Here is a 13,106-nt window from a genome sequence, read left to right as displayed (position 1 = left end):
ACAGATAAGTGCTAAAATAAATTCACTTCAAACATTTCACTTTGAACTTGAATAACTGGTGCTAATTTGGAAACTGCAGTGCTAGAGCGGGTGCTCTGATTCTCCTCATTCAAGCACCACACTGCCATTTGTCAAAAGAGCAGAAAAAGAAATTTTTTTCTTTGTTGAAAAAGATTGAGTGTTTTGCTTTCGTCAAAATGCCATCGTTGAATAACATTCTGTATTATATCTGTGACTCACTCTCAAATGAGATGTCACCACACCCCCACTCTTCTTTTGTACGTGATAAATAAAATAGAACAGAAATTTAGTTTCAAAGTTTCTTACAATTTACAGGGAACAAATCTTGAAAAATTAATACTTTGCCTTCAACATTCTGACCTCTTGTTTTCCCTTTTTTATGGTTTGGATCTGAGGAAACACGAACGGGGGCAGAGGATCTATCAACCACAACAATTTTTTTCTTTATATTTTCTTTAATGAAGTCAGTGCCACACCCCCGCACCACAAAGTCAAAAATATCAAACACAGCTCAAAACCTTTCTGAAACTTTCATGATACAACTGTCCTCTGCCTTGACTGGGTTGTGGGTTGTACAGGCATATACGTTTGTGAGATGTACACATTTTTCAAAACAGAGTAAACTGTCCTCTAACCATCTCTATGTTTTACTGTGTGTAAATCACAGCTCAATAAAAGGATTTTTCAAAACCTCCTACAAATCACATTTCGATATCTGTCATCAGTAATCCACCTCGGACCTGAGTTTCCTGTGTGCCAGCAAGATCCTAAAGCCAGGAAGGAATCTCCCTCTACAAAGGCCATGGACATCCCTGCCCTGAAAACTACCCCCTCAAATCTTCCTTCCCGCAGGAATCGCCCCAGATATGAACTTCCACTCACCTCAACTGACTGAGAAGGCATTTTCAGCTTCGTGAGCTTGGCTTTGGCAGGCACTTTTAAGTCTGATTTCTCAAAGGTCTGCTGCCGGTACTCCTCCGGCAGGGGTTTCAGTTCAGGAGACTCGCTAGGAGCCTGGTCTTGACCGTCCATGGGCCGGACATAAGCCGTGGGCTTCTGCTGCATCGCAAGGCTTTTTGAGGGGAGGGAGGGCGGGGGGAAGGTCTGAGAAGGTGGCTGAGGAGGGGCTACCCCAAGGCTGGCCGCTGCCCCTGTGCTGTCTTGAGGGGTCTCATTATCATGCACCTTTACGGCTAGGTCCTTGGGGGACTTGGCCAGGCAGTAGCCTTTATTGCTACTGCTACTGCTGGGAACTTTGCCGCTTCCTTGCGTCCTGGGAGCAGTCTGCTGGTTGGAATGTACAGGTGACAAAGGGGGGACTGGGGAAGGCAAAGAGAGCAGAGGCGAAAGCTCCCTCTCCGGAGCGGAGTCTGTGGTCAAAGCACAGTGGTCTCCATCAGCCCTGCGGTCACCCTTTTTGTGATGACTAGAGCCATACCCCTCCTGGCCGAGGCGCTCTTGGGTCAGGTGCTGGCTGTCCGGTGGGCCATAGCTTTTGGCGTGGAGACTTGGCATTGGTTCCATTCTTGGCTGTGCCATCCTTGGGTGGTGGCTGATGTTACCATCAGGAAGTGGTCCACAGGCAGGAGTGTTAATGGGCTGGTGGTGGACACTGTTGTGGAAGGAGTGGGGTGGAATGCTGCTCCCCTTCTCAGGAAATAAAGGGTATCTCGGCTTCCCCAGCCTATTTTCGGAAGCATCCAAGCGCTGGGGGTGGGACTTGCTACTAAGGAACTCCTTCATCTCTTCATAGTCTCCCAGCATGTTCTGTATCCGACTGGATAGCTCATCACCTTTCTCTGTCTGAAAAAAAAGAAGACAGCAGAGTTAAATACTAAGGGACAAAGGGAGAAGGGAAATCACCACTTAGTAAACCACATTACAAAATGCCGTTAGAAAAGAAACATCTCAATATAATGTGTAACACAGAATTTAACATGCAACTTTAACTCAATTCCCCTGTTGAGAAGCCTGCCATGGACAAATATTACTAAATACAGGAGACGAACATTACAAAAGAAAACCACAAACTTTGATCATTTTGATTAATGAGGTTCAGAGGACTTTTATATTTTGTCTTCAAAAACAACCTTCAGGATAACTGTCTTATTTCCACAGTTGCGACACTTGTGCAGACTCACTTTCAACACAAAGTCAAACATGTTGATAAATCAGACTTTCCCGTATTCAAGAAATACCTTGTATGGCTCTCCAAAGAGGGGGATCTTTTCAGAAAATGCCTCTTTATCTTGGTGAGCTTCCTGGTTGCGTCTTTCCTTCTCTCTAATTCGAAGTAGGTTTCTGTCTTCATTGTACAAGCTGCTTCAGACGCCACAAAAGAACACAAACAAAGTTTATCAGTATCCAAGCTTTGCTGCGCACGCACGTTTGTGAGGGAGGCAAGGACAGCTCAAAAAGCTGTGACAACAGAGAGCGGATTTAAAGAACGCCCAAGGGACCTCCCCGGAGGTCCAGTGGCTACAACTCCAAGTTCCCAATGCAGGGGGCCTGGTTCGATTCCTGGTCAGGGAACCAGATCCCGCATGCTGAAACAAAGAGCCCGCATGCCAAATAAATAAATAAAAACAAATCCTAAAAAAAGAAAGAAAGAAAGCCCAAGTGTTTCATCCTGCTCCTTGATTCAGGCCACAGTCAACTCACTGGCTATGACCCCCTAGCTCTGGTCCTGGCTCTGGAAACCTAAGCATTCATTTTGCCCGCCTGCCTTTGTGGCTCAGGACTGACTCCAAACAGAACAGACTTTTATAGTCAGTGGGGGAACTGAGACAAGATTAATGATATTTTTGCTTCCAGTCTGCAAAATAGCAGGTAGAGGTGGAAGCTTTTCATCTGAAGAAGTCAGCAGGATGTGAACTTTAAAAAGGCTGTTTTCCTGGATCAGTATTATACATTTTGGAAGATTAAAATCAAAGGGCTTATTTCATAATTAAAAGATTACCAGGCACCCAAAACAGCATTTACTTTCTTTTCAGCCCACTCTCCTGGAAGTGTCTTAGCATGTAAACCTGAAAAGATAATTTTTATTTCTCATTTCAAGTGTCAAGGATGGGAAAATCCGATTTTAGATGTCAGCTCTACCACGGAGAAACCTATAATCTGATGGCCCAACTGAAACCACATAAAAATGTATCCTGAATCATCAGCCCTGGCACCAAAGGGGTTAAGATCTGTCAAACAAATCACAAAAAAACGGAAACCTACGAGACTGCAGTTTTAGCGTATAAACCAAAAGTGGGCTTGCCTTAGGTCGGAACTGAGGTCAGGCCATCCCAACCCCACATGTGATATGTAAGAATAATGAAAATAAGAACTGTCAAGGAGGGGCTTTCCCTGGTGGCCCAGTGGTGAAGAATCCACCTGTCAGGTGCAGGTGACATGGGTTCGATCCCTGACCCGGGAAGATCCCTCGTGCCTCGGAGCAAGGAAGCCCGTCGACCACAACTACTGAGCCGATGCTCTAGGGCCCGGGAGCCACAACTCCTGGAGCCCAAATGCCCTACAGCCCGTGCTCCACAACAAGAGAAGCTTCTGCAATGAGAAACTCACGCACCACAGCTAGAGAAAAGACCATGCAACAAGGGAGAGCCCGCACAGACAAAAGCAAAAAATCTAGGGGGAAAAAAAAACTATTGGAAGACTTCTGCCCTCACAGCTGTGTTTTAGCATATCTACTGAAACCCCAGTTTATTATCTGAATAAATCAAAAAATATTCAGCTGTCTCTCCAAGGCACTATGTGCCTTACGAATTCCAGCCTTGCTGTTGGACACCCTCCCCTCCACCCCCTTCTCGGCCTCTCTCAGGACTTCTCTGATTTCCCTGACCTGAGCCTACTTACTGGTCTCCCTGCCCCCCCTACACTGCACCCCTCTAATTTAGCCTTCTTGCAGAAAGAAATCAGACCTAAAGCTCTGGTTCTCATGTCACTACCCATATTTTAAAATAACAAGTGTTCAATGGCTCTTTGCTGCTACAGAATCAACTCTCAACCCTTGCTTTGGCATTAAAAACTCGCCCGTGATCTAGATCGACCCCAAAAATGGCCTCGCTGCCTGCCAGCTGGCCCACCATGTGCATTCTACCTGACAGCCTTGTCCATTTCCCAAACACATCTGGTCAAGGGCACCCTCCTGTTCTAATCCCCCCACCCCTAGAACCCTCTTTCACTGAAGGATAACAATTCTCCCAGGACCAATGTACCCACAAAGTATGATTCTCCTGCAAATCACCTCTATATTCCAGGCACCCCAGACTACTCCCTGCTCCTCAGTGATATTGTGGACTTTGATGCTTTCATTTTCATTACATGAATTTCTTCTGCTTCTCTCTCAACCACATACACTAGCTCCGATTTCCAACTACAAGCAACTATCTGGAGTGACTCCAATCTCACCCACCCTCGAGGCTTCCTCCAATCCACCTGACGATATAGCATGTGGTTCTCCCTTTCTTTTCCCCTTTCCCCTTAAAAAGAGGAAGACCCATCATAATAGAACCTCCCATATTTTTCTGTCTCCTGGTGCTAATGCAGAGCACTCTGCATAAAAGCTAAACACTCAATGTTTTTTAATTTAAAAACAGTCACTATGCTTACAGTGTATTACTTGTAACTTTTAAAATATAACTCTGACAGACACATGTAAGAACAGTGTTTAAAAAATTATAATCACTAAAAAATGACTTTGCTGTTTCTATAGGCTTTCAATCTATAGGCTGGGGCGGGGGGTGGAGGGGGTGGCATGGCAGGAGGTAACCTACCTGGTTGAATTCACTGGGATGTAGTAAAGAATTACCTGCTTGGACCACGATAGCACAAACTTTTCCTAGATGATGGGGTATTTTGATATCAGATTTTAAGAGAACAACAATGTGAATATTTATGTGAGTCAATGTATGGAAAACTAAACCAGAAACTGGTTTCTGGAGTCTTCTTTAATAAGAGTTTAAACCTCACACACGTCAGACAGACGTATTTCTGGGTGACAGCGGCATAATGGACCTTTTGGCCACTCAAGAATTCCTGCAATTGTTTTATCATTTTGGTGATCCTTGTTGGCTGAAAAACAACAAGAAAAAGAACCATGTAGCATCAACATCCAACTATGGGACCCAAGTTTAAGAGGGTTGATGAGAAAGTAGCTTTTCCTTCAAACTTGCTTCACGGCCACTTTGTTTGCAGGGAAGGTTGGGGCATATCACAAGTCCTTGGTACAACTTGAATTCCCAAGCTTCTCTTTTGCAAAGCTACCTGATACAGACGCCCTACACGGGTGCACGGAGAAGGGGAAGCAGCTCCGCAAGGCTGTCTGCTTTGCTATTCTCCTCACAGAGGGAGTTCTCCCTTGTCTGATTCTGCTGGTTACATCAGGGGAGTTTCTAGAGCCTGATTTGCTTATGAGTGTTCACAGCCCGTGGCTCTGTTATAAGAGTTCTGCCCACTTCTGAGTAATTGCTACCTTTGTCTTAAAAAAGGGAACCCTAAATGACAATTCTCGGTCCTGGATTGGACACTGAGCATGGGTAATAGCAGTGCCTTAACAATGCAGGCTGCTCAGGGTCCTTGCTTACGTTCCCTGTCAGTTGCATGCACGTGAAGGCAAGCTACACTGGTTTACAGTTACAAAGGCATTTTAAATCGATTATCTCAGTCTTATCTCAGCAGTTAAGCGTTTTTACCATGCTTCTAGATTTTTATTCCAAAATAATACAAGCTGCTACATAAATAAGAAGAAGAACCCGATTTTACAAAATTCCAAACACTGGCTCGTGATTCAAAAACTGAGGCGCACACCTCCTACTGGGAAGAAATTCTACTAAAGATTCTGCTTAAAGGTTTTACTTCATTAATTAAAAAAAAAAAAAAAAACAGGTTCAAAAGACACACCCAGATTTCACTGGCAGACATATGTAATATTACAGCGATTTTTTTTTTCTTTAGGCTTTTAAAAGACTTTATTGGGCGCTTTTTTCCCCCCTACGTCAGTTTTGAGATGAACTTTGAATGTTTTTTTTCTTATTCACCATCACCCTTCAACTAAGAAACCCCAAAATAGTGAGGTAGGGAAAAGCCATCCCAGGTGTCACCGGTAGGATGAGTTTTATGAAGTCTAAACTTGGTGAGAGAAAACTCACTCTCACCCACACTGTCTACTGGGCAACTCCCTCTTGGGTCTTGCTCACCAAGGCCCCTGGGCAGGGCAGAGGAAGGCAGAAAAGACAGGAAGTGACCAGCCAAGACAACACAGGGCAAACTGCGAGTCCTCATTTTCCTAGAATGTCTAGTTTCTTGTAACTAACAGGACTTTGTCAGTCATACTGGTGGCTTTCTGGTTTACTCGGCTTTTACTTATTAAGTTTGCAGCTGGAAAAGACCCTGATGCTGGGAAAGACGGAAGGCAAAAGAAGAGGGGGCAGCAGAGGATGAGATGGTTGGATGGCATCACTGAGTCAATGGACGTGAACTTGAGCAAACTCCAGGAGACAGTGGAGGACAGAGGAGGCTGGAATGCTGCAGTCCATGGAGGCACAGTCAGACAAGACTTAGTGACTAAACAACAACGAAGTTTCCAGTGGCTTAAGGAATGATTTGTTAAAGTCATTGGACACATTTTCTCATGAATATCTTCTTTTTCTTGGTTTCCTGTTGAAATCGGGAGAAGTTTACATTTTAAAAACATTAACTCAGTAAGTAACATGAGCAAACCATTGTTCAGCATCTTACACATCACTGGTTTTAAACCAAGGTGCAAGCAAGGTGGGGGTGGATGGAAGAATTTTAAATGAGGGGATTTTAGGAAGCAGTAAATGTCCTACGTGATTCATAAACTCTGTAATTACCTTTGAATAATTACAAGTTGACTACCATTTCTCTTAATTAAAGGTGGCAGTTATTCCTCTGGCATGAAGTGGGGGGAGGGATGGATTCTTGCTCTCACAGGATCACTTTATCCCTACATCAGTCTTGTTAGACTTGATCACTATTCACATCAACTGCCTTACAGCTGGTCCTTCGTGTCTGGAGATGAGAAACTCTCAGACTTGGAGGGACCATAGGAGGCCATTTCCTATGAGGGACTTGAGCATCCAGGGATTTTGACGTCAAAGGGGGTCCTGGCACCATGCCCAGCAGACACCAAGGGACAAGTTCCCCTTCACTGATTTCTTCACAGCTCTCTGCATTAGACAAGAGGTACTCAAACTTCAGTGAGCATCAGAAGCACCCGGAGGACTTGTTCAAACCCCGACCTCAGAGATCTGCCCCCAGAATTTCTGATTGAGTCAATCTGATGCGGCACCTGAAGCCTGCACGTTGAACAAGTTTCTACGTGGCTCTGGAGAGTATGAGAGAGCACACACTTCAGGGGCTCTATAACTGCTTCAGGCTCACCCAGAGAAATAACAGTGAGGCTGAGAGGGGCAGAGCCAAGGACGGCCCTCACTTAGCACAGGCCAATCACTGGGTACTGCTTTAGGGACACTGCGTCAGTCTATTTAATATTCACAACTGCTCTGTGAGAAGGAGACATTAACTCTGTTCCCCAGGTAGAAAAAAAAAGGGGGGGGGGGGTGGTTCAGAGATGATCTTGCTATCATTAATATTAATATTAAAATTTAAGTACAGGTCACCTGACACCAAAGCCTGTGCTGTGAATTACTGTTGAGCTAGCAAAGCTTCCAGAGAAGGCAATGGCACCCCACTCCAGTTCTCTTGCCTGGAAAATCCCATGGACGGAGGAATCTGGTGGGCTGCACTCCATAGGGTCACTAAGAGTCAGACACGACTGAGCGACTTCCCTTTCACTTTTCACTTTCATGCACTGGAGAAGGAAATGGCAACCCACTCCAGTGTTCTTGCCTGGAGAATCCCAGGAACGGCCTAGTCTGGTGGGCTGCCCTCTATGGGGTCGCACAGAGTCGGACACGACTGAAGCAACTTAGCAGCAGCAGCAGCAGCAAAGCCTTCAGGCTGCTTTCATCTTCGCAGAACAAGAAGGCATGCTAAAGTGTGCTAATTTACAAGCACTCATAACTCCTTACCGGGCTTCCCAGGTGGCTCATTGGTAAAGAATCCACCTGCCAATGCAGGAGACACAGGTTCGATCCCTAGGTTGGAAAGATTCCCCGGAGAAGGAAATTACTACCCACCTTCAGGATTCTTGCCTGGGAAATCCCATGGACAGAGGAGCCTGGCGGGCTGCAAAGAGCTGGACACCCCTGAGCACAACTCACTGGAAGAGACCCTGATGCTGGGAAAGACTGAAGGCAGGTGGAGAAAGGGAGGCAAAGGATGAGATGGTTGGATGGCATTACTGACTAGATGGACATGAGTTTGAGTGAGCTCTGGGAGTTGGTGATGGACAGGGAAGCCCTGGGAGTTGGTGATAGACAGGGAAGCCTGGTGTGCTGCAGTCCATGGGGTCGCAAAGAGTCAGACACGACTGAGCGACTGAATTGAACTTAGCACGCATGCATCACACATAATTTCTTATAATCCCTTAGTCTCAGAGGTACATATCAACAATTCGGGTATTATGCCTGCCGGTGGAGCATCTTGGAACCATAAAACACGTATGTTCATTCAGTTAAACGTATTCACACACGTCTGTCCCTGCCTAAGGACCCAATAAGTGGGCCCTGGGAATGGGAGGAGAGGGGAGGGAGGGAAAGGGGAAAAAAGAGATGGTGGAAGGGGGAATGACAGCATGAAGTGGCTCTTCAAATTATAAAATCTGTGCTACAATGCTTATGTTAGAGCCTTTTTTAATTTACAGAGTTAAGGTCACTGACCCCATAATAACCTCTGGATTCTCAAGTCATCTCTAATGTGTTCAGGGGCTCTTTACGTTAATTTCTTTCAAGAACAGGCTTACTGTAAATAAACTTGCACTAAAGTAGCCATTATATGCCCGATCCTGGGCTCCGTCCCATTAACTTCTGGTCGGCTGACCTAGGCCGTTCCTAGGGCCTCAGTGCCAGCTTTCCAGTCAGCCCAGGAGTCCTCACCTGGGGGGCGAGAAACAAGTCACATGGTGATTAGAAGCGGTTGACTGCATTCAAAAACAAGCCCACGTGCTGAAGTGCCCCTAGGGTGGGGGGTGCAAAGTCTGACCATCCAGCAGATATTCATGAGTTCCACCAAAAGCATGTAAAAACATTCCTAGATAGGGAATTACTTAGCAGTAGCCAAGTTCTTGGGGCTTCCCTGATGGCTCAGTGGAAAAGAAGCTGCCTGCCGATGTAGCAGACGCCGGTTCGATTCATGGGTCAGGAAGATCCCCTGGAGAAGGAAATGGCAATGCACTCCAGGATTCTTGCTTGAGAAATCCCACAGACAGAGGAGCCGAGGGGGCTACAGTCCGTGGGGGTCCCAAAGAGTTGGACACGACTGAGCGACAAGAAGCACCCGGTTCTTGGGTCACACACTACTGTCCACTGTCTGTAAAGGTTCAACACGGATGTCTCAGAAAGATTTCTGCAAAATGCATTAAACCACCTCCTCTACCGCATTTTTTTTTTAATTAAATGAAATAGAAAGACTGCCAGAGGAAGAAACCACAGACTTTAATTTCCAGTGCCTGGCGAGAGAAGAGTGACATATGAGATCCACGAGCCATTGCTAAGGTGGGCTGCATGCCCGCTGCGCTGACAGAATTCCAGCCCTCTCCATCAGGAAGGAGCCCAGGAACCCGAAGGAAGCTGGGAGAGCCAAAAGCTGCCAGGGTGCACTCACTTCCAGAGAGGTTGGGGAGACCCCTGAGGAAGTCAGAGCTGCCCAGTCAGCACCCAAAAGCAGCCACTCGGTCAACCCCACACTGAGGCCTGTCAGGGCCCACTGACTCCCACTTTTCAAATGCTTCTCCTTGGGGGTCTGGGCCCCTGTGTTAGAACACGAAGACAGAAAAAAGAAACCACAGCTCCTGAAGGACTGGCGAGAAGTGAGCCCCCTCCTTCTCGCTCCCTGGCACTAAAAGAGGAAAAGAGCCTGCTTAGGTGGAAGAAGAGGATGGAAGACCTGGGCTGGGCCTGGGGTGGCAGGCGCACTGCCGTCGTCTAGCTGGAGGCACCTTCCCCAGCTGAGCCCACGCGCCCTGCTGCTAATCTAGGTTAGGCACGCAGGGGGCCGAATGCCACCAGGCGCTGCCATGGCAACTCGGCCCATGGGGCAGGCCGTGCACAGCTGACTACCCATTTATCACCCTTGACTGGTCACTTCGCACAGACCTCCCTGTGATGGATGTGACCAACTCACGTTGAAAGGTTTAATTCTCCCTCGGAGGACAGAGCGCTGTTTCTCCTGTGTATTTATCTTCCTGGGTGTCGAAGAGGGAAATCCGGAAATCGACAGGGTACGTTCATTCTCGAAAGGAACGAGCCTGCTCACTGTTTTGCGAAGCTCTATGCCATTCTGATTCGAACATACAAAGGACAGAGCAAAACGCACAGAAGACAGGCGACTCTGGCTTAGAGAGCAGAGACGTCTGTCACTGACGATGGGCAAAAAAGACAGCAGGCTTGGGTGCTTACGCGTTGTGTGAGTGACTTCTGGGGGTTGCCCAAAAAGGTCGTTCCGATTTCTAACATCTTACACAAATATCCAAATTTTTTGGCCAATTTCATTGTTTGAAAGTCACCCCTACTGACTTTTCCAGTCAACCTTCTGACCCTCTTGTTTCCATGTCCTCTATTCCTACAATCCGGGGATCAGAGAACAGTTTGAATATCTCGCTTTACAAACCAAATGTCCAATCTTTTCCTTGTCCTTAAACCGTACCATAAAGACCTTTTTTCCCCCATAAAGACATTTTAAAGTGAGAAATCAAAGTGGCTCCAGGTATTAAGGTAGAAGAAATTTGGTCTCAAAGAAAGAAGCACGTTTTCATCGCCCTCTCTGCACACGTGGAAGAATTCACAACAGGCTTTCTCATAATAAAAATCACTCAGCTAAACTTTGCAAGGATTTCCCCTTCGTTACCTCTCCTACCACTCAATACACACAATAAATACAAAGAAAAAAACAAACAAACAAAAACAAAAAAACAGAGACTTAATCCTAAAAGAAAATCTGTTTTTATATTTTAAAAAATCAGTATCAGCCAAAGTGAAATGACAAAATAGTACGATGTCATAGTTGTTTTCCTGGAAAAGCTCCCAGGGGATCATCTCAAGCTAACTGCTCACCACAAAACACTTAGCCTCATTAAAATACTGAAAGAGCTGCATGCATTTCCATTTTGCAAAATTCAATCAACCTTTAAGATACTTCATATACCTTAAAGGCACACTCTTTGAGTTTTAGGTTGAGAAAGCCTCGGATGGGCAAACTTGGAGAGAAACAAATGACTCAATCCACTTCTCTGATAAGAGACATGCTAATTTACTTTTCAAAATGAATCTGCTGAGAAAAAAAAAAAAAAGGAATCTGCCAGGTGCTTCTGCAGGCATGCTAATGTGGAGCAAAGGTCTGAAAAGATACACTTTACAAAATTCTATCCAGAAGGAACACCAGATCAGGGTTGGGAGGGGAGGGGAAGGGGGTAGTGTTTAGGAGGTAGTGGGATAGGGTTTAGGGAGTAGCTTGCTTCAAAATTCTGTTTTAACATGCTTTTCACAAGGCAGTATTCATTAATCACTGTATAATTAAAAGTTCTAATTAAAACCAAAAGAACCGCATAACCATATAACAAATCAAGATCAACAGTAAAGAAATACTGGGGTGGTGACCTTTTTGGCAATAACCCCTCCCTTTGCGTGAATGCTAAGTCGCTTCAGTTGCGTCCGACTCTGTGACCCTGTGGACTGTAGCCCACCAGGCTCCTCTGTCCATGGGATACTCCAGGCAAGAACACGAGTGGGTTGCCATGCCCTTCTCCAATAACTCTCCCTGGAACCTCTGACAACTCACTTTGGATCCTTGTGTAAGTATCAGATAATGCTAAATAAGCATTATAGACGCCTCCTCATAAAACTGCATTGAAGACTGTTTCAAACACCAGCAGCTGCTATTTTTCACTTGGAGTACTGTCAACTATAACCCATTTTGTGCTTAATAAGTCATAGAGGGAATTCCCTGGTGGTCCAGTGGTTAGGACTCCAAGCTTTCATTGCTGAAGGCCCAGGTTCAACCCCTGGTCGGGGAACTAAGATCCTGCAAGCCCTGCAGCACAGCCAAAAAATAAAAAGTAAATAAATCATATAAACATATTTTGAGGGGCATTGTTTTACCCTGTAGATAGGAAAGAATAGGAGGCTGCCTTTCTCACTAAACGGTCTTAAAAGGGGTGTGGGGAAAAAAAGGGAGGTGGGGGAAGCCATATGGGAAGGGAGGCACTGCCCCAACCAAAGTGGGATGAGGGGCGAAGAGACGGAGGGGCTAAGGCACCCCATGATATAGTGCACCAAGCCCGTACCTTCCAAACACATTTTAAAAACAAAAAATAGTACTGACTGAGGAAGGCCATCATTGTCAATGACACAGTTACACAAACCATACCACGGAAAAGAAATCACTCCCAAGCTCGAAGATTTTAACGATGCATATCATCCAGCCATTAAACTTTTTTAGTGTTACTTGAAACGAGAACAAATCTTCCTGTTACTGAAAAATTTCAGTAAGTTCAGTCTCTAAGAAGCGTTCCCTAAAATGCCGGCAGTACTTTGTCGCTGCTGACTTGCTAAGTCGTGTCCAACTCTTTAGTAACCCCGTGGACTGTAGCCCACCAGGCTCCTCTGTCCATGGGATTTCCCAGGCAGGAATCACTGGAATGGGCTCCCATTTCCTTCTCCAGGGGGTATTCCTGACCCAGGGATTGAACCCGTGTCTCTTGCATTAGCAGGTGGATTCTTTACCATTGAGCCACCAGGGAAGCCCAATAAAGTATCTGTTTTTAATGTTACTTGAGAACATGTTTCCCTGGTAGCTCAGACGGTAAAGCGTCCTGCCTACCCAGGAGACCTGGGTTCAATCCCTGGGTCGGGAAGATCCCCTGGAGAAGGAAATGGCAACCCACTCCAGTATTCTTGCCTGGAAAATCCCATGGACTGAGGAGCCTGGTGGGCTACAGTCCA

At 45.9% G+C, this 13,106-nt stretch overlaps 1 protein-coding gene across 7 annotated transcripts in view; it reads right to left on the bottom strand.

Moving 5' to 3' along the window:
• AFF1 (AF4/FMR2 family member 1) overlaps nucleotides 1–13,106 on the bottom strand; it is a 200,044-nt gene that overhangs the window by 98,708 nt on the left and 88,230 nt on the right. For 3 of the 7 annotated variants that reach the window (XM_018049701.1, XM_018049705.1, XM_018049703.1), the window contains 2 exons: nucleotides 2,220–2,343; nucleotides 904–1,824 (listed from right to left, as the gene is read on the bottom strand). The exons of 2 other annotated variants lie outside the window; for them this stretch is intronic. In XM_018049701.1, the coding sequence (XP_017905190.1) occupies nucleotides 904–1,824; nucleotides 2,220–2,343 (1,045 nt within the window). The remainder of the gene's footprint in view (nucleotides 1–903; nucleotides 1,825–2,219; nucleotides 2,344–13,106) is intronic. 2 more of the 7 variants (XM_018049702.1, XM_018049704.1) reach the window with 1 other exon arrangement.

The sequence above is a fragment of the Capra hircus genome, chromosome 6 (assembly GCF_001704415.2).
Source record: "Capra hircus breed San Clemente chromosome 6, ASM170441v1, whole genome shotgun sequence".
Taxonomy (NCBI): Eukaryota; Metazoa; Chordata; class Mammalia; order Artiodactyla; family Bovidae; genus Capra; species Capra hircus.
The sequence above is the reverse complement of the archived record's forward strand: the minus strand, read 5'-3'. Positions and strand labels throughout refer to the sequence as shown.